Raw genomic sequence first — 21,799 nt, forward strand, 5'->3', positions numbered from 1 at the left:
TTCTTGAGCATCAGTGGATATTTTCCTCTTCTTCAGAGCTTGCAGGGTATCCTTCAGAGCTACACCTTTTACCCTCTTCTTGCTTTTTGCTAGTTCTTTTGTTACAACAGCTTTACCAGCATCAGTTCCTTCATTACCAGAAACTTTACCAGAATGAATTCCTTCACTAACACCAGGATTAGAAGCATCACTTCTTCCATCCTGCTGTCCAACGTGCTCTGCAAGAAACATACACTATATCAGCCTAAAATAACACACTATATAATGTCAAAATATACTCTATCATAGCCAAAAACACTAACACAACACTAACATAATATCATGTAAAAAGACACTATATCATTTTAACATACACTATATCATCACAAAATACACTATATCATTTTAACATACACTATATCATCTTAAAATACACTATAATGTCAAAGCACACTATATCATATCAATATACACTATCCAAAAACACACTATATCATTTTAACATACACTATATCATATCCAAACACACTATATGATGTCAATATACACTATCATCCAAAACATTGTCAAAGAACTATCACAGCAACACCATCATTTCAAAATACAATATATCATCACAAAATACACTATATCATTTTAACATACACTATATCATCTGAAAATACACTATAATCAAAACACACTATATCATATCAATATACACTATCCAAAAACACACTATATCATTTTAACATACACTATAGTGTATGTTAAAATATACTATATCATCACAGGAATAACACAATTACAAAATATTAATTCAAAAATAAACCTAAAAAAACGCAGAACTCCAAAAATCGAACAAAAATCAACATAAATTCATCATGCAAACAATAAAAGTCGCACAAAGAATGAACAAAGAGTAATTCAAACTAAAAAACATCAAAACTCCAAAAATTATAAGAAATTAAAGTAAAAACAAAAATCAACAACATAATTACCATCAGTATGAGAAGTTCCAGTAACACCAGTAACCTCCGGATCCTTTACACGATCACCAAGAGATGAACGCAAACCTCTACGTTTTGGAAAATTCCGATTACCGATCATCTTCTTTCCCATTGCTAAATTCAACCGAGAATGAAGAAGTTAGGGCAGAAAAGATTACACGAAACTGAACTTGAAGAGAGAGAAAATGAAGAAGTTAGGGCAAAGAAGTTTTAATTGAGAGAAAAAATCAGAAGAGTATGAGAAATTCCAGTAACACCAGAGAACGAAGTAGTGGGAAGAAGTTATGAGGAGAGAGAAAATCACACGAGAGAGAATATCTGAACAAATATGAGGAGAGATAAAAACCAAAGGCGCCAAAAATTGAAAAGCGTAACAATAACTATCCTAAACTCACGTGATATGGATCAGGTGCATGCTAATTAGTATGCACCGGGTTCATATTAGTTTTTTAAATGACTCATACTAAATCCATCATACTTATATAAATAAAAGCAATAAATTCATTCCAAGATAAATCTAAACAGAAGACAAATATCAAGTTTGAAGTTTCAACCTCATACCACCCCGTTTTCTTATTTCAAACCTACACTCCTCATCTGATAAATGGCCGTGCATAACTGCAGTATGCACCTGAAAGCTTAGGGCTTTCCGGCGACTGACGCCTACGTAACACAGCACATATGACGAATACTCCATCTTTGCTCAACCTCTGCTTTCTGGCCCTCAAAAATCACATTCTTTATGGTATTCCTCACTTTCCCTTTTTTTTAAAAAAAAATCTTTTTTACCCAACCTTTGCTAATTAAAACCAAAAACTGATTATTTATAATTTCTTGAAATTCCTGTGTAATTTTATTATATGGGTATTGCAGGTGATGATGATGGAATTGTGCAGGTGATTTATGAGCTCCCCACTGAGCTGTTTGATGGATTACTGAAGCAGCTACCTGCTTTAGCACTCCACAAATTGCAATTACAAATGTTAGTTTTCTTTATTTTTTACTTGAACTAAAATAAAAGAAAAAGGCCACTTGTTTATGTCAAATTATTATTTCTTCCCAAATAATTTTTTTTCTTTGGCGTATGAAGAGAATAAGAGACCATGAACACTGTTGTTATGTTGTTGTAATCATTGATCAGCTGCTAATTTGATGTTTTATGATGCTTGAATATTTAGATTACCTTGGGCTCGATCCGGCACTAACAAATTGAAGTATACTTCTTGAATTTAAGTTTCTTATATGTTGAGTCTTGTGCATCAACTAAATAGATTTACATAAGTGCTATATACAACAACAAAAAAAAAAGGCTAAATACAGCATCTAAAATTATGCTTAACTTAACCATGGTTAATTTTAATTTTTTTTAATTAAAAAAAAATCTCGTACACAGGGGTGCAGCAATGCAGCAAAATACGTTACTATAACTACTTATGCACACAAGCCAACGTGTCAAATTTATTTATAAAGTTGGATGTGTTAGGATTAGAAAAAATTCTGAAATGGGCCCATCGCATCCCCATAACATAATAGCCGGTGCCTAAAGTTTTCGTGTTAGGTTATATTATATGTTTGACGCGTAGGGGGTATGGCGGGAATGTGGTCATTTATCGTAGGTGACCACCCTATAGGGTGGTCATTTGCCATAGATGACCCCCGTATAAGGGGGTCATTTGTCATAGATGACTCCTCCAAAACGGGGTCATTTTTCATAGATGACCCCCCAAAAGGGGGTCATTTGTCGTAGATGACCCCTCTAAAGGGGGTCATTTGTCATAGATGACCCCCAAAGGGTAGGTTAGTCTTTTAAGATGTTTTGCTGTATTTAGCCTTTTTTTTGCTGTATATAGCACACCCCTAGATTTATAAAATGATACACTTGTTCAATTTTTTATATCTAGTTTTTGTTTTTTAGGGTTTTTCTTTTTGCGAGTAATCTTACGATAACAACAACAGAAATGTTAGAACCTTAATCTCAATAAGATGGGGTCGGTTGCAGGAGGCAAGATTTTATCTCCAGTGGTCATTCACTTGGATGCTTTGCCACCATTCTCTTTTTTCTTGGCTTCTTCTACAATCTCTAGTATCCAAATTTTTACCACCCCAACATTCAGTTTCTAGTTGACATTTGACATGCCCAAACCATCATAATGGGTTCTATGTGGATAATTTTTACTAGGGGTTAATTTGGAAAAGTTTTCACAACAGTAGGAAGGGTGTGGGGTGCAGCCTTTTTAAGCCAAATCTTCAATTTTGGTGCACTGGTGCTCAACCTTGCTAAATATAATCATAGTGTTGTAGAACCAACTTAAGCTTCATTTCGAAATAAAATACTGCTGAATTAGTCATGTTTTTTATCCAAACAAGATCAGCTCTCATTCACAAGCCTAACTTATTTATATAAACATCTTTTCAGCTTATCTTCTAACTTTCCACTTTCGCAGTTTCACAACTAGTGATGTTGAATTTCTCACCAAACTATTTTATCTAGATCATGATTCATTTTTCCCATGTGAGTAAACTTGTCTTATAACTTATAAGTGCAGACAAGGGGATACCTGTTTGCGTATGTGTATTGGGTGTCACTTTTTAAAATCTGAGTATGAAGGGTTCGAAATTTTCCCATGAGCTCTAATTGTTTATTTTTGTTTTGTCTACTCATCCTTGCAGGCCTTCCGAGTACCAGACTGATTTCGACCTTGACTATGATTGCTCTGGGAATGGTAGGAAACGTGTGAGGTCAGAGTCTTATTCACTGACATATTGTCTTTTTTCTTGGGAAGGTAGACTAATATGCAATATGTTGTCTCAGATATGGCAAGTTTGACATCGCATGGAAGGTGTTATATCATTCGCGTTGGCCTGAAGCTGTGAAGAATTCCCAAGTGAACCTATTGTCATGGAAAAGTGTGTTGGAATGTGAAGCAACATGTGACTGGCAACAGAAGTATTCGAAAACTGTGCTGGAATGTGAAGCAGTATGTGACTGGCAACAGAAGTATTGGGAAATGCATTTACAGAAGTATGTGAGACCAAATATCAAGAATTTGCTTTTCTGAATCATTTTTTCATCTGATCATGATTTGATTTCAGGCTTTTCACACAAATGTCAGTTGCTTTGATGCAGCTGCAGAGAGAGCTATGTTACCTTCTTTTGATGGGTGTGTTGGGGAAGTTCATATCCCAGGTAGCTTGGTGCTTTTTTCAAGCTTCAATTGGGTCTCAAGTTTACATGTTTTCGCTTGTCCTTATTAGAATCATTGTTCAAGTCGAATATTGATATCAACCTCTGATATATGTTGCTAATTCATCTGCCATAACATTGTTTGATACTTTTTTCAATGGACGCTCCAGTCACTACTTGTCAAAGTGGATGTCATGCTCCTGTTTTGCCATTTCAGCTCTGTTGTCTGAAATCATCCTTATCTATTTTATCTTGCTTTATCATGGTCTTGTGTGTTAAGGAGTTCCTTTCAATCGTATAAAGGAGCATAATGATAATAATAGAACGGGTAACTAATGCTGTATAAAAGATCTTCAAAATTTGCTTAGTGATGATTATGCTGTGAGTCCTACAAGTTTGAAACTTTGAATTTATTGTTTAAAGAATAGATAAAGGTAGTTGAAAGTACAAAACTCAGTTCAAATTGAAAAATTACTTTAGCAAGGAGCTCATATATTGTGGAATCACTTAATTCTTGGTTAGGCTTTAACTTAAAAGCTACAGCTATGTAGTGCCTGGAAAGTGGAAACTATACATAGTACTCCAGCTGTAAAGCTATCATATAGTGAAGAAATGTCTGGTTGGGTAATTTACTATTATACAGACTGCTATTGTATATTATATTTTATTACATGAGATGCCTCTTTTTTAAACTTAAGTGTTTGGCTGTACAAATGCAAAATGAAGTTTCTAAATAGTATATGGCATCCAAGGTAATTGTCTTAGTAGTCAATGTAAACTGCAACATCATATTGCAAACATATGATTTTCCATACTTAGATTTTCACATCTACATATCGACCATTAATCAGTGATCACTATACATACATTGAGCACAAACTCTGACTTTGATGTTGCTGTGATGCCTTGTTCTCAACTGCAGTCTATGCGCAGATCTTTATGTTTGAACCCTAATGTGATTTTTACTGTTCATGGGCCTGAAGATTTTACACTTGGATGTAAAAATGGGAGTCCAGATGGTTATGTTATGTACTTCTATTACTTTTCTTTCTTTGGCATTATGAAGTACTTCTCTGTTCCAAAATACTTGACACACTTTTCCGGACACGCTTACCAAGTGGCAACTTTAACTATTAATATTTCTAATTCCCTACCTGTCAAAATTATAAAAAGTTGTTATTCTAAAGTATATGTCAAAATTATAAAAAGTCCGGATGGTTATGTTATGTACTTTTGTTACTTCTATTACTTTTCTTTCTTTGGCATTATAAAGTACTTCCTCTGTTTCAAAATAGTTGGCACACTTTTACTGGCACGCTTGCCAACGGGTAACTTTAACTATTAATATTTCTAATTCCCTACGTCAAAATTATAAAAAGTTATCGAGACGAGTCTAACAAGATCCCACATGACTACATTTTCCTTACGTAAAAATCACAGAACACGGTCAAAGATGAGTGTGTGAATAGTGCAAAAGTCAAACCGTGTCATCTATTTTGAAAGGGAGGAAGTATATGACAGGTTTTCTCGGTGTCAAGATTTTTCCAGCTTTCATGTGTTCTTTTTCTTGCTGCATATCTTCTTGTTGTCGTGTTATATATAATTGACTATTCTTTCAGATGCTTATCTTGTGCCAACTTCTGCTTGTGATTACTTTGCAGGTGCACTCATTAAAATAATTGGTTATGAAGAACTAGCTAATGACTCAATGCATGATTACTCCAGATTACGTAGTCATTGTCAAGAATTTGGATGTTATGTGAGGTTAGATACTTATATGTGTATATTCCATGCTTGCTCCCCCCCCCCCCCTTTAAAAAATACAATTTCATAGAGAGGAAAGGTCAACAATACACATGCATAATCTTGTTTTCTCATCTCCTTTTCTTCATGTTAAAAGATTTGATAACTTATATTATAAGGCAATTATTTGTTAACAACAAAAATAAGTATTCACCAAATACCCCCACTTTTTTCAAAATTCACCAGATATCCCGACCTTTTAAAAAATTCACCAAATTCCTTTTTGTTGACGGACGTTAGTCCTCCGTTAGCGTTTGTTTACAAGTCAACCTAATTAGCCCTAACTCAACCTAATTAACCCTAACTAACCCTAACCCTCTCCCCCCTAACCCACCAGCCCCCCCCCACAATAACCCCAGCCCCCAGTCCCCACCATCCTCAAACAGCCCCCTCCACGCAGCCGCAACCACGCCTCCCCCCTTCGAATCCCGAGCCCACTACCCGAGCCCGCATCAAATCCGGGGCAAACTGAAAAGTAGAAGAAATTCGCCGGCAAACTGATGTTGAATTGACGAGATCGAGTGAGTGAGGGAGGAGGAGGCGCCGGGGAGATCGGGAGAGGGGGGTCTAGTGTTGAACTGACGCGAACTGGTGTTGAACTGACGATTGCAAGGGAGGGGGAGGCGCGAGGGAGGGAGGGGGAGGGGGAGGAGGAGGCACGAGGGAGGTCGAGGGGAGGGGGTCGCCGGGGAGGGCGATCTGCCTAGGGGTTGGTGACTTGGTGGGTCTAGAGTTGGGGTTGGGTGGTGGGGCTGGTGGGTTTAGGGTTGGGGAGTGGGGCTAGGGATGGATTAGGGAGAAGAGAGTTTGGGTTTTAGGGTTTACTTAGGTTTATTTAGGGTTTTTTTAGGGTTAATTAGTTAACAGAGCACTAACATTCGTTAGCCAAAAGCGCATTTTGGGTAATTTTTTTCAAGGTCGGGGGCATCTGGTGAATTTTGAAAAAAGTGGGGGTATTTGGTGAATAAATTTTATTATCAGGGGTATTTGGTGAAATAACCGTTTTTTTAATTGAGGCTTTCTTTGCATGAAGCTAATGATAACCTTGTTTCTATTTTCCTTTATTATTGGTAAGATCTGCGTGTTTAGTTAGTTGCAATTTTGTAGTTTAAGCTATCATGGGATTATTGTCGGTTTATATTATCTTCTTGTTACTGCAGGGCTTTGAGACTTCAGAATGTATTCTGCAATAAGGAAACTTGTGTAAGTGGGTGTCTATTGTTAAAATTAGATAAACTTGATAATATGATGCATGGTAAGGAGAAAATCAAGGAAAGCTATTAATATGTAAGAATGAGAGAAGTATTAGAAATATCATTCTTTTATTAGTTTACAATAGCATTATATAAACGAAATATATAATTCGTTTTTGTAACACACACATTGAGATATTATATATTGAGGGTCTTTGTTTTTCCTCTCTATTTTATTGAGTGAAATTATTGTGTGAGCCTACCTTGCTTCCAACGAAGTGGTATCAGAGCTATTTTATAAAATATGGCATCAAAAAATAATGTCGTAGCTTTCCAGTACCCTAAACTTACGAAAGAAAATTATGACAAGTGGTCACTACGTATGAAAACAATTCTTGGAGCACAAGGTGTCTGGGAGATTGTTGAGAAAGGGTATACAGGACCTGAAGATGAGGCTAAATCAAACAAAACGGAGAAAGAAGCTTTGGATAATGAGAGGAAAAAGGATCAGAATGCACTTACGGTCATCCATCAAGGTTTGGATGATGATATGTTTGAGAAAGTTGCTAATGCAACTAGCTCGAAACAAGCATGGGATACTCTATAAAACTCCTTTGATGGAGTAAGTAGAGTAAAGAAGGTTGACTTCAAACTCAAAGAGGAGAATTTGAAAAACTTGAGATGTAGGAGAAAGAATCCATCTCATATTATTTCACAAGAGTTTTAAACGTTGTGAATCAAATGAAGAGGCTTGGAGAATCGATGGAAAATTCTCGCGTATTAGAAAAAATATTGCGTTTGCTTAATTGTAATTTTAACCATGTAGTTGTTGCTATCGAAGAGTCAAATAAGGACTCGGATTCAATGACAATCGATGAATTAAATGGGTCTCTTCGAGCCCATGAGCAACGAATGCGAGCTAGAATATCCTTTAACAATAAAGGAGTTACATGTGATAAACAAAAGTATCAATCACGTGGTAGATACAGACACCGAGGATGTGGTCGTGGTCAAGGAAGAGGGGGAGATGATCGAAACTCCCAAAATTATTTTAGAGGTGAAAATTCTACCAAATGTTGTGGACATGGTAGAGGAATGAATCAATACCAAAGAAATAATAATAAGGCCAATATTCAATGTTACAAGTGTGATAAATATGGTCATTTTGCATGGGAATGTTATTCTAAGAATGTGCAAGAAGAAACAAATCTTATTAAAGATAAAAAAAAGACGCACAAGAATCAACCATGTTGTTATCTCAAAATAGAAGACAAGAGAGATAATAATTGTACATGGTATTTAGACAATGGAGCGAGTAACCATATGACAGGAGATAAAAGCAAATTTGTTGATTTGGATACAACTATGACTCGTAACATTACTTTTGGAGATGGCTCAAAAGTAAAAATTGAAGGTAAAATTACAATTATGATTGAATTAAAAGATTCAAGTCACAAATTAATTCCAGATGTTTATTATATTTCAAACTTAAGAAGTAATATCTTGAGTGTGGGTAACTCTTAGAAGTCAATGGATGCGAAATTTTAATGGAGGGACAAGAGTTGTGGCTTCGTGATAGAAACTCTAAACCTTATAGCTATAGTTTCTATGATGAAAAATAGAATTTTTATAATTAATTAATCTACAAACAATTGCCCCAATGCGTTTGAAGACGTGTGTTGAAGATCCTTCTTGGAAGTGGCATATGAGATTTGGTCACCTTAATTTTGAAGGGCTTAAAAAGATGGGACACAAGAAAATGGTACGAGGATTACCTCATATTGATCATTAATCAGCTTTGTGAAGCATGTTTACTTGGTAATTATTCGAGAAAACCTTTTCCAAAACAAGCTAATTCTTGTAAAACCACTTGAACTGGTTCACTCAGATATATGTGGACCTATCAAACCTCCATCACTTGGTAAAAGTTCAGATTTTATTCTATTTATTGATGATTATACCACAAAAACATGGGTTTATTTCTTTAAGAATAAATCTGAAGCATTTGACACTTTCAAGAAGTTCAAATCAATGGTTGAAAAAGAAAGTGGTTATGAAATCAAAGCACTAAGAACAGATAGAGGTGGTGAATTCACATCTAATGAATTCAATAAATTTTGTAAGGAACATGGAATTTGCAAACCACTCATTGTTCCAAGAACACCACAACAAAATGGAGTAGCAGAAAGGGAAAATAAAACCATTCTCAAAATGGCTAGATCAATGCTGAAAAATAAGAAGATGCCTAAAAAATTTTAGGCAGAAGCTGTTTCATGTGCAGTCTACTTGTCAAATTGTTCCCCTACAAAGAGCTTAAAGAATGTGACTCCTCGAGTGGATGGAAGCCAAGTGTATCACATCTTCGAATATTTGGTTCCGTTGCTTATGCACAAGTTCCCAAGCAAGTCAGGTTCAAACTTGATGATCGAAGTGAGAAATTACTATTCATTGGATATGATGAAAAGTCTAAGGGCTACAAGTTGTTTAATATAAACACCAATAAGTCAGTAATTAGTAGGGACGTAGAATTTGATGAAGAGCAATATGGGATTGGAGTACGGAAGATGAAGAATCTTATAATTTTCTTCCTTATTTTAAAGATGAAAGTTTGATGCATCACGTTCCCGAGACTCCTCCCACTACTCCAACACAATCTCCTCACATGCCATCATCACATTCGAGTGGAGATTCATCTAGTTCGAGTTAAGGACCAAAGCGATATAGAAGTCTTTATGATCTTTATGAAGTGACAGAAAGGATGGAAGATAATGCTTCGTTATTTTGCTTGTTCACTAATACTGAACCAATGAACTTTGATGAAGTAAAAGAACAAAAAGAATGGATTCAAGCAATTAATGCAGAGATTTATGCCATTGAGAATAATCATACTTGGGAATTGACAAAACTTTCGAAAGATAAGAAGGCAATAAGAGTCAAATGGGTATTCAAAATTAAGAGGAATGACAATCGTGATGTTGAAAGATACAAAGCAAGACTTGTTTGTTGCTAAAGGTTACACGCAAAAGCAGGTAGTTGCGCTCTTGTGCAATTTCAATGGAATATTCATCAAATGGACGTAAAGTTTGTTTTCGTAAAAGGAATTCTAGAAGAAGGTTTACATTGAGCAACCAGAAGGCTATGTTGGCAGCTGAGGACAAGAAAGTAATATACATAGACTGAAAAAAGCTTTATATGGGTTGAAACAAGCACCTCGAGCATGGAATAGTCGACTTGATAAATACTTGCAAGAAAATGGATTTTCAAGGTGCATTCATGAGTACGCACTTTATGTGAAGAAGAAAACCAATGAAGTTTTTTATGTTTGCATCTATGTGGATGACCTTATATTCAAAGGAAGCAGCATTGAAATGTTTAATGAATTCAAGAAAAGCATGAGACATGAATTTGAAATGACATATATGGGACTAATGTCCTATTATTTTTGCATTGAAGTTATACAAAGTGATGATGGAATCTTCATTTCACAAGAAGCATACACAAAAGAAGTATTGAAAAAGTTTAACATGCTAAATGTCAACCATGTGAACACCCCAATGGAGTGTGGGATGAAGTTGTCAAAGAATGATCCTTACGGAGAAAAGGTGAATCCAACTCTTTTTAAGAGTTTGGTGGGAAGTTTGCGATATCTAACATGTACTCGACCAGATATTCTATTTGCAGTAGGGTTGGTTAGTTGTTTCATGGAGAACCCATCGAGTTCCCATTTGAAGGTAGCAAAGAGAATTCTTCGATACTTAAAAGGTACATTAGATCATGGATTGTTATATTGCACTTCACAAGATTCCAAGCTCAAGGGATATTGTGATAGTGATTTCGCTGGATATTGACGACCAAAAGAGTCCAACTAGTTTTGTATTTCTACTAGGAAACAATGTTGTTTCTTGGAGCTCAAAGAAACAACCGATTGTCACATTATCAACATGTGAATCAGAATATATAGCTACAGCTTCATGTGCATGTCATTCCATCCGGTTAAGAAGACTATTGAAAAAACTTCAGTTGCCACAAGCCCACTGAGATCATGACTGATAACAGATCAGCTTTAGCTCTAGCGAAAAATCCAGTCTTTCATGATCGAAGCAAACATATTGACACAAGGTTTCATTTCATACGATAATGCATCGAACACAGAGAAATTGAGTTGAAAATTTGTAAAGTCCTTGTATCAAATTGCCGACATCTTTACAAAATTGCTGAAGTTTGAAAATTTTAATAGGATGCGGAAGTTAATTGGGAAAGTGAGCAAGTGAAGTTTGAGGGGGAGTGTTAAAATTAGATAAACTTGATAATATGATGTATGATAAGGATAAAATCAAGGAAAGCTATTAATATGTGAGAATGAGAGAAGTATTAGGAAAATATCATTAAATTCACAAGAGAGTGTCCAACTTTTACCCATTTTCTTTTATAAGTCTCAACTATAAATTATTCCCTAAAGGTCCTAAGTTTACTATCTTAGTGATTTTCATAGGTCCTGAGTTATTTATAACCGGTTTAGAAGGTAAGATTTTTAAATGTTTGTCATCTTCGAACACTTTCAGGAAGTGACAAAGACCGATCAAATGGGGCCAACGTTTAAAAATCTTACCTTTTAAACCTTTTATAAGTAATTCGAGACTTATAAAAATCACAATATGTAAATTTGGGACCTGCTGGGAATAATTCATAGTTGGGACTTATAAAAGAAAATGGGTAATAGTTGGGCCTTCTCTTGTGAATTTCTCCTTTTATTAGTTTACAATAGCATTATATAAACAAAATATGTAATTCATTTTTGTAACACACACATTGAGAGATTATATATTGAGTGCCTTTGTTTTTCCTCTCTATTTTATTGAGTGAAATTATTGTGTGTGAACCCACCTCGCTTCCAACATCTATCTCATGTTCCTGAAAGCAAAGGACATGTGAATTTGCAACTTGCTTTACTTTGTAAAGAAGGTTTTCCAGAAAAGGTGTTTGTTACCTTTACTATTAAAACAAATGGAGTGAATCTTCACTAGAGATGGCTTAAAATATCTTGATTTCTGTTTCATTCTTCATTGTTGAATTCCAAGCATTATACGTATCTAAGTTTAGTTTTAAATCACAAAAAAAATTGCTGTCAATTTTTTGCTCTCGTAGTCTGGCTTTGCAGCCGAGGGTTGTGTTCCGTATCAGACACCATTGCGATATCGTGCATTTGTATTCATGTGGGAAGACTAGTGGAATCGTCTCAATGTGGTATATAATTCCTTGAAGCACACAAATAAGCTAAACTTAGGTTGGTATTTTGGGAACCCCCAATGGCTTAGTTAGTTTTGAAAGAAGGATAGAGTATGGTCTTTCTAGAAGATGTATGTAAGTGAGTAATAATACTTAACCTTAACCTCTCCATATGTTGGCTATTGATGGGCAAATAATATGGTTTTTGGGTTCCATGTATGAGGCATTAGTGTGCTTATGGCTTTGTTGTGCTCACTTCTCTGGTTCTCTCCTTTGGGTCTTTTCCCTTGCTTGCCCTCGATGAATAAGTGGGGCCTAAATGGATAACAATGGCTCTTGTTCACATGTTATCCTCGCTATGACATGGCATTTTATATATTGAATAGGTTCTTTGCTTCAAGCGGAGAGTCTGGATTGTTCTTTGAATATGATGGAACTGCTGCACGTTCACTCTGCGGGGTTTGTAAGTGTGGAGGAGAAAATATTTGTTAGGTGTAACGCTGCAATGGCAATTATGTGTAGTGTCTTACTGGCACGGAAGGCCTGTCTTTTCTTAGGAATGGTTGTCTCATGATTTGTTGTCGAATTAAGTAACTAATCTAGTGTGTAGTGTCCATGTGAGCTAAGGCATGCTTTTGAGTATACTGTTGGGGTTATTCAGACTTTCAGAGGCATTGGGCTAATTTGTATTTTGTTTTCTGATTATGTTTGAGGACAACTTGTCCTTATTCTTCTGTGTTGATAATTATGGAGACATTTTTTCTTATAACGAAGATTAGATTTCTTATTAATTTACCTAGCAAAGATAGGAAATTAATGCTAATATTTGGAAACTAACACAAGTTTCATGCTCTATTATTCAATTTTCTTTCTCTAAGTTTATTTTAAGGGTTAGTAGGGGGCTTGAGTCTTTGAGAAGTTTTTTTGTGGCCATCAATTATTTGATTTCTTCATATCACTTACTGATCATTATAATCTGTTTCAGCTTTTGTTAGCAAACAGCAAGTTGCAAGATTTACTTCTCAGGAGGATTTCCTCCGACAAGCACGTAAGTCCCTTTATCTTTAAGTAACTCCATACTGGTCTGCTGGACAAAATTGCAATTACTCTTACTTCCTCCGTTTCATTTTACTTGCTACACTTCTCAATTTACGGACTCCTAGGCAATTTTTGGAGAAGAGAGAGGTATAGAGTAAAAAGAAAAGGGACCCATGTGAGAGGAGAGAGGTAGAGAGAGTTTATTGCCCAAAACGGAAGTGTAGCAAGTAATGTGAAACTTCCTATAATGGAAAGTGTAGTGAGTATTATGAAACGGAGGAAGTATAATTTATTGGGACAAATTCCCCCATTGGAATGTGGAATCTGAATTGTGCAACTTTGCAAGTATAGAATACAGTATTGGGAGTTTCTGTCCCTATTTTGAGGATATTTAATTAATTGAGGTCATAATGGCGTGTGCATGGAATTAAAACTCTCCCGTTCCGTTACAGAACGGCCGTTTTGTAACGGATTTTGGATTTGCCGTTCCGCGAAATCCCGTTACGGAACGCCATAATTAAATTCACGTACTTCTCGCCGCGTTGTCCGTTCCGTAACGCGAACTCGCCGCGTTAGAACGATTTTATCCCCGTTACATCCGTTCTTTTCAAACATTGGCCAAATTTTTTTAATGATTTAATTATATAGTTGAGGATACATGATATTCTATTAGATTTGATTATATTATGTTCTAATAATGCTTCATAAACTAAAAAAATGCAAATAAGGTTAAAAAATATTCATGTGAATTTTTTGAAAAAATTCACGCCGCGTCGACCGCGAAACGTTCTATTTCGCCGTTACAAGCCGTTCCCGCGACAACGCGACCGTTCCCGCGAACGCGAGCGCGAGCGCGTTTTTTTTCCCTGGGCGTGTGTACTTATTTGTTTTTGAGTGGGTAAAAAGAAGATGGTAAAAGAGGAATACAGGGGCCTAATACGTATGTCTACACTATTACAGCCTATATTATGGAGTATGTACTGCCTTTCTCAAAATTGTAATTTTATTCAGAGAGTTTCCTTGAGAGTTATGCAACTTTAGGCTCCTTTGAGAACTTCGGAAGAAGTTCCTGTACTTGCTAAAGAATGCTCATTTGCCTTGGTACTTGTCTTTACTTTCAACAATTCCGAGATTGGTTGAGTGTGTATATGTAGATTCTGCACTATTGCAGTTACAAAGAAAGGTTTCATGTGCTGTTATCACTTGATAGATCACTATGAACATTTGTTCATGGACCATTTTTCTGCAATTTCTCAATGTGCTTTTAGAAGGCCTTTTCTTTTCTTCTTCTTTTGGTCTTGTAAGTAGTAACTTCCAGATCTAGATATTTATCTAGGAAGCTCAAAATAAATCCTGGATCATTAGAGAGATTTATGCTTCTTGTGGAATTCGATGATTGTGTTATGCTGTTTGATAAATAATTTGATTCCTCTAATCTCCATTGCACTACCCAGTCAAAAGACAGATGATCAAGAGATGGATCCGTTTCACATAGCAAAATAGATAAAGAGAAGTGTGCATGGAAGTGCCACTATTTGACTGATAGTGGCTTTTGTACTTCTAATGTAAATGAAATGACCCATGTGCTTTCTAAGAGTATGTCATGTGCTGTTGCAGCTTGATGGTTTATGCTTGATACTGAACCAGAACAGAGAAACAATAACATCTCTGGAATTTGTAAACTGCAAAATTTCATTGGCTTTTTTGGAGGCTATTTGTTGTGCACTGGATATGGAAGGTACACAAGCACATAAGGTGAAGAACTTTTCCGTGAAAGCGTCAAGAGTTTTAGAAGCAAATCCAACTTCTTTGCCGCTAAAGCTCGTTTCCTTTCTTTCTTCAAGGTATTTTCTTTACCTTATTGAGGTCATAATGGCTATTTGCAGTTACATTGCAAATGGGGTCTTGAAGTTAGTTGTTTAAGGTTGGAGTAGTATTTGTTGTCTTCAAAGAGATCCAGATGTGTACCGCAATTTCATTTTAATAGGAATTAGCAAGCATGAGCCAATGAATATTGATTACATGCTGTTACTTCTCAATTTTCCTTCCTCTTGTATGAAATTTGCTCTTTGTCTGGCTCCTTGTCTAGCAGATCACTGGAGTCATTAAGCTTTTGTGAAGACCATATTGGGAGAAATTTTGCAAAATTGACTCTTATGGCGCTTCTCGATGCTTCATCTGCTCTTTCCACCCTTGAGTTGTCAGATAATAATGTGAGAACTTTTGCGGTTTTGCCATTCTCAATATTTAGATTCATCTGTGCTTCTTAACCAGAACTCCAGAAGTACCTAGTTTTGGGAACATCTTACGATTAAATCAATGCTCTCTTTGCTGTGAAGTTGATTTTTATATGTAATTGAAATTCTTTTTTTGGAAAAAATAAAATTACTGCAGATATCAGGTTGGCTTTCTGATTTTCATTGTAACTCTTCCCATCAAGCCTTGTCGTCTTACAACACAACCAAGTCTTTGCAGTCATTACGTGTGCTTAATCTAAGGTAATAATGCAGCACTGTGCTATAAATTCTTAGGCATATTTAGTAATGTGTAAGGTGCTTGGATATGATGTGATACAATTGATTATGCAATACTCACTTTGTATTTTTTTAGTTTGCTCACTTGGAATTCACTATTTGTAATTAGAGATAATCTTCTATACTCTTCTCAATATATAAGAAAAAATAATGTTATATGGGGTCTTGTTTAATTCGTCTCAATGAGTACTTTATTAATATTGAATCGTTATAGTTTTTACTAATATGAAATAAATAAATAAAAACATAGGGTCAAAGAAGTGCATTGGCAAACATGCACACTCAAAACAGGCAAACGAAAAAATGTAGAGGGATAACTATATGACGGATTAAAATTAGTTTAAACCATTTTCTGGGCTTTGTCATAGTCGACATTATATATGGCATTGCCACTTGTGAGACTGCATTTCTATCAATTTTAAATATCGCATTTTATATATAAATTTGATTTGAGGGAACGGAGAGGGGCAATTCCCAAATAGTTAAAGAGTGCCTTCTTACGAGATATGGGTGTATATAGTTACATGTGCTGTGGGCTCAATATACTTATGTAGGTCCAACAATTGGTTAGATTCTTGCTAACCCAGGACTTGGATTACACATCCCATCTTTTTGCCTATTTTGTTAGTTTTTAAATGATTATGGCTTATTGGTATCAAGGAAGGTTGAGAATTTGGCAATCTCCATTCTTTCCATTCACTATATTCCATGTTATAATTTAATTCTATTGAGATTTGGGTTTGACCTCGACTGGCTTTGCAAGATGTAAGATCATACTTGGACAGGGAATGAGATGAAACATGAACAATATACTCAAGGGACGGATTTATCCATTATACATGTCTCCCCCCCCCCCCACCTTCCTCTCTCTCTCTCCAAATTCAATGTTTTTTTCAAACGGTTCTATCTAGCTCAATCTGCTGCTTTTTCTACTCCAATTTGCTTCAATTCCCATCTAACCATTTTGGTAGAGAGGTAGCCTCTTTTAGCTTCAAATTTGCACATAAAATGATGTGATGGGAAGTGGAGGCTTATGTGTAGTCCTGCCATGTATGTCAGTTGGATAAAACTGAGAAACGCAAGGAGGCGGGTCTTTTGCAACCTTTATCTGTTGCGGAGAAACCATGGTGTCGGTTTCTATGGATTTCATATCTGGTTTCCTCGAAGTGAATGGACAGCGATCGATCATGGTTGTGGTAGATCGTTCCTCGAAGTATGTTGTGTTTATTCCAGCTCCTAATGCATGTTCGGCCGAGGAGGCAGCGAAGCTTTTCCTAGGCTATGTGGTGAAGTACTTCGGACTTCCAAGTGACATCGTTAGCGATCGAGACACCAGGTTCACCGGAAGGTTTTGGGTGGCGCTATTGAACATGATGGGCTCCTAACTGAAATTCTCAACTTCGAATCATCCTCAAAACGGATGGTCAAACGGAGCGTATTAATGCCTTGTTGGAAGAGTACTTGCGGTATTATGTGACAGCTTCGTAGGAAAATTGGTTAGAACTCTTAGATATTGCTCAGTTTTGTTATAACTTGCATAAGAGTTCATCTACGGGGTTAGTCCTTTTGAGTTGGCAATGGGGTGGCAGCCTCTAACCGCACATGAGATAATAAAGCAGAGCAAAGTTGTGGGTTGTCCAGCCGCACATCGCTTTGCTAGCAGCCATCAAGAGTTGATGGAAGAGGCAAGGGATAGCCTTGAGAAGGCAGCCCGCCGCATGAAGAAGTATGCGGACAAAGGTAGGAGGCCTTTGGAATTTAGTGTTGGGGACAAAGTGTTGTTGAAACTTACACCCCAAATCTGGAAAAAGATAAGCACCAAGATCTACCTTGGTTGAGTCAAGGTGGAGTGTGCGTCGTGAGGCACATTGAGTGTGGTCCTGGATATATCCTAAGAGGATGGCCTATGATGGGGGTTGACTGAGTTGCAAGGTCTAAGGTGTGGCTCATGCGCGGGAGCATGAGGCCTTGCCTTAGAGTGTTGGGCGCATGGCATGGGGGTGCTGGAAGCTTGGTCATCGTCGTCCGCTGGATTTTTGGTTAAAACCTGTGGGGAACATTTTAGAATCTCATTTCACTAATTGGCTGTTGGAGGGATTCTCATCGATATAGAAGTTCTATTATGATTTAACGTTTTTTCTGGACTAGAGTAACAATGCTAAACATGAAATTATTTGACAAGAAACTAACTAATGACATAGTTTTTACTTGATTACAAATTCTCTCTTAGAAGCTGCAATTTTGCTGATATCATCATGCAAAAGTAGCTTACCAAAAAGTTGAAAGAAGTATAATCGTAATTAGATTTCTTAGCTTTGATTCAGTGGAGGAAAAAGAAGCTTTTGAGTCCCTATGTGAAACTTCTATAGTGAAGTTGCATTCTGAGGCTCTGAGCTAGTGTAAAATGTCAATCGGCTATTTTAATTACTTTCATAAACTTCATGTTTGCAAAGATCTGAGTGACGGATTATGAATATTGTTATAGCTCTATTAGGTTTTTGTCTGCATGGTAGCTTCTTTGTCAAATTTATTTGCTTGTTAGAATGTTGATATTATAGAAGAACTATCTTCGTCTGTTCTTATATCTTTTATATCAGCCTCCCTTTTCTACATAAGGTACTTGTTGAAGTTGTTTAATGAAGATATATCTCTGATTTCAGGGGCAATAATTTGCAGAGAAGTGACATGGAAGACCTTAGATCTGCTCTTACCCATATGCCTGTTTTGGAGACCCTGGATTTAGCAGACAATTCTTTTGAGGATGATGGAATCAAGTGAGTTTATTGACTATACCAGCTTGTTTCGATAACAGCTATAGTTTATAAAATTACTCTTGAACATTGCAGGTGTTTAATACCCTATATCGCGAAGTCTTCTGAGCACTTTTCCCTTACTACTCTTAATTTGAAGAACTGTAAGCTGTCCAGTACTGGAGTAACTGAACTACTGGAAGTACTTTTAGCAATAAAATGCCCCCTAACATCTCTTTCCCTGGCAGATAATGATCTTGGAAGGTTTGTCGTGATTTGATTGTACTATATTTATACTTTTCCTTAAAATCTATCCCCTAATCTTACTAGTTGCTTGTATGTTAATGCTGATTGATGTTCACCTTTTTAAAAGTCAAATAGCACCATTACTTGGAGACTTTATGCACACGTCTATAAGGTCACTCGATATAAGAGACATTGGCCTAGGCTCGTCTGGTTTCTTAGAACTTCGAATTCATATGCCAGAGGTGGTGAAGCTTATCAGCATTAACATTAGGTACTTCTTGGATCTTTTCTTTTGTAACATTTTTCCACAAAATTTTAGCAATTTGAAGATTGAAGTATATACAATTTTTCAGTGAGAATCGTGGCGGGATCCAAGCTGCGGAATTTCTGGAAGAACTTATCTCTAGGGCTTCAGAACTTGTGGATGTGCAAGCAGGATACAATTTAATGCCCCCAGAATCCTTGAATATCATATGCTCTTCCCTTAAGGTTTCTCAAGGTAAGCATCAGTAGTGAATATCCCTCGAGTAGAGATCAGACTACTTGGAGGAAAATCACAGGGTCAGGATGACAGTAAGATTTTGGAGAAATACTTGTAGAAAGTCTTAGATCCTGACTTTTCCTCACCCGTGTCAGGCGGCAAATGTCTAGCATCCTGGAATGGTTCCCCCTGACGTCACTAAAATAGATTTAATAGCTGCTCGATTTGGTTGAAGCACACCAAATCTATGTTACCCGTGTCGGATCCTCAACACTTTGACACGGACATAAATGGACACTTGACACTTTATTTTGGACCAAAAGTCAAGAAAATTTTCTTAAAACAATAGTCTAATTCGTGGACAAGCAACCGTGTCTAATATGAGTACCTCAGTCCGAGTAACATAGCACTAAATAAACATCTTGTACTCTCTTTAATTGCATTTTGCAAACTATAGCTGCAGCATCTTTTTTTTTCTTTTTCAAGGCAGCATCATCTTTGGTTTTGGAAATGATTAATATCTTTATTTTTTTCTGTAACACATGATTTCTACATAAAGTCCTTATTCCTTTATGCTATGATCTTCCACGTCAGCCTATTCTCAGCAACTTTATCAAGTGACTACCTTGGAATAGTTCCTTTTAGGCCTACGTACGTTCTAATTTCTGTTATTAAATGGCAAAGGCTACCCTTGCTACAGAGAAGTAGCAAGTACCAGTGCTTTCTATAAAGTTATTCAACATGCATGAGTTATTTACTAAACTGCTCGTATTAGGTTTAGTTCTTATATGAACTTAAAACTTCTTTGAATCAGGGAAACTTCATTGTATTGATCTTACGGGAAATCAAAAGCTCTCGCAGACTGATCATGTCTCGAAGCTTTCTGAATTTCAACACAATGGTGAACCGATAGTGCTGATCTCAACCTCGCCTTCCCAGGAGACACTATATGATGATGATCCATAGAGCAGTGGCATGTGTAAGGTGTACGATCACAGCTTACTATCATAGCCATAAGAAGACTTGCCTTTTTTTTCTCTCTCTCTCTCTTTACTTTCATGAATGTCATCCATAGGATTTTTCCCTGTAGTGTCACTTCATCATTTAATAGAAAGTGCAACCAACATGTGGAGGTTGGAGGTGAAGGGGGCTCCAATCATTTGATATAGACTGCATTCATCTAAAACTTGAAATTGTGCTAAGTTTTCTTTGGCACTTTATTTGGCACTTTATTTGGATATATTATCAAGGGGTTTAACTTCGTTTTTTTCTGTCTGTGGCAGGGTCGCGAGGCAGAAACGGATTGAGCAATGTACAGTGTGTTTGGTTCGTTTTTAGTAAAGGAAAGGAAGAGAAGAGAGAGGAAGGGAAGAGAAAAGAAAAGAATGGAAGAGAGAGGAAAAAAAAACCTTAATTTTCCATGTTTGGTATAAATTTTCTCTTTCTTTCCAAATTCCCCCACTTTGGGGAGGAAAGGAAAGTGAAATTTTATTAAGGAGTCTTTCCTTCCAATTCCTTCTATTTCCTTTCACTTAATTTTTTTTTTTTAATGAACCAAATATTGGAAAGTAACAAATTTCCTTTCACTTCCTTCTTTTCCTTCCAAATCCTTTTTACCAAACAAGGTGGTAGTAATTGTTGTACCATAACTTTCAAAATTAAACGTTGGCTAGGTTTGATATTTCTCTCAAAAAATAGCTAGATTATCTTTCGGTTTCGATTTTAATTGTAATGATGTAGTCTCAATCGCTAATTATTGACTGCTAAGTTTACTTTTGAAAAAGGATTACTGTGAGACTGTGATTTCACAAACTAAGTGGCAATGGCAATAGTTTTGGGCGATGTGATTTGATCTTTTATACCTAAAGCAGTATCGGGGAAAAAGTAGCTTTGTTAACAAGCCCACTTTCTTCAAGTTGTTCACTCGTAGTGTCCCCATTTTGCACCAAATGTCAGCCATTAAAGCTGGTGTTGCGCCCCTGTGGCCTATGGACCATGCCTGGACTGCATTTTGCAAACATAGGCATGGGAGTCGGGACGTCATTGCATGACGACCTGGTGGCCGATTACTGGCTGATATGGTCAGTCTGTGATTGTAACTAAACAATGTAGGTATATAGTATACTTTATTACCACAAGTTGCGTTTGGCGTATTGGTAAGGAAAGAACCTTCCAACTTCAAGGTTGGGGGTTTGATCTTCACTAAGGACATTTTGAGAGAACGGTATGAAGTTTTGGTCTGACAAGGCCCTTCATCTTACCATTGGGTCTCTAGTGGCGGCTTAAAAAAAAAAAGATACCGTATACTTTGATGTTTTATAGTAGTACTTTAATTTTACCTATTTCATTTTGATTATATTTTGTTACTAATATAGA

At 36.5% G+C, this 21,799-nt stretch overlaps 1 protein-coding gene across 3 annotated transcripts; it reads left to right on the forward strand.

Annotated features, from left to right (window-relative positions):
• Positions 1 to 1,491: 1,491 nt before the first annotated feature.
• On the forward strand, positions 1,492 to 21,265 carry LOC104899423 (uncharacterized). 3 transcript variants are annotated; one of them, XM_010686609.4, is made up of 17 exons: positions 1,492 to 1,713; positions 1,842 to 1,950; positions 3,639 to 3,707; positions 3,781 to 3,990; positions 4,082 to 4,155; positions 5,814 to 5,916; positions 7,116 to 7,158; positions 13,360 to 13,422; positions 15,030 to 15,256; positions 15,505 to 15,625; positions 15,807 to 15,910; positions 18,607 to 18,720; positions 18,793 to 18,960; positions 19,070 to 19,213; positions 19,296 to 19,441; positions 20,238 to 20,407; positions 20,707 to 21,265. In XM_010686609.4, the coding sequence occupies exons 1-16, from the start codon at positions 1,650 to 1,652 to the stop codon at positions 20,387 to 20,389; spliced, it is 1,911 nt and encodes a 636-aa protein (XP_010684911.2). In that variant the 5' UTR covers positions 1,492 to 1,649; the 3' UTR covers positions 20,390 to 20,407; positions 20,707 to 21,265. The 3 variants fall into 3 exon arrangements, with proteins under 3 accessions (XP_010684911.2, XP_010684912.2, XP_048503883.1); XM_010686610.4 differs by having other exon boundaries at positions 20,238 to 20,402; XM_048647926.1 differs by lacking the exons at positions 19,070 to 19,213; positions 19,296 to 19,441; positions 20,707 to 21,265 and having other exon boundaries at positions 20,238 to 20,396.
• The last annotated feature ends 534 nt before the right edge of the window (positions 21,266 to 21,799 follow it).

This window comes from Beta vulgaris, chromosome 7 (assembly GCF_026745355.1).
Source record: "Beta vulgaris subsp. vulgaris cultivar EL10 chromosome 7, EL10.2, whole genome shotgun sequence".
NCBI lineage: Eukaryota > Viridiplantae > Streptophyta > Magnoliopsida > Caryophyllales > Amaranthaceae > Beta > Beta vulgaris.

Coding starts and splice junctions, on each gene's coding strand:
- LOC104899423 (XM_010686609.4), top strand. CDS start 1,650: ATGACGAATACTCCATCTTTGCTCAACCTCTGCTTTCTGGCCCTCAAA. Junction 13,423..15,029: donor GGATTTCCTCCGACAAGCAC/GTAAGTCCCTTT, acceptor GTGCTGTTGCAG/CTTGATGGTTTATGCTTGAT. Junction 19,214..19,295: donor CTTATCAGCATTAACATTAG/GTACTTCTTGGA, acceptor ACAATTTTTCAG/TGAGAATCGTGGCGGGATCC.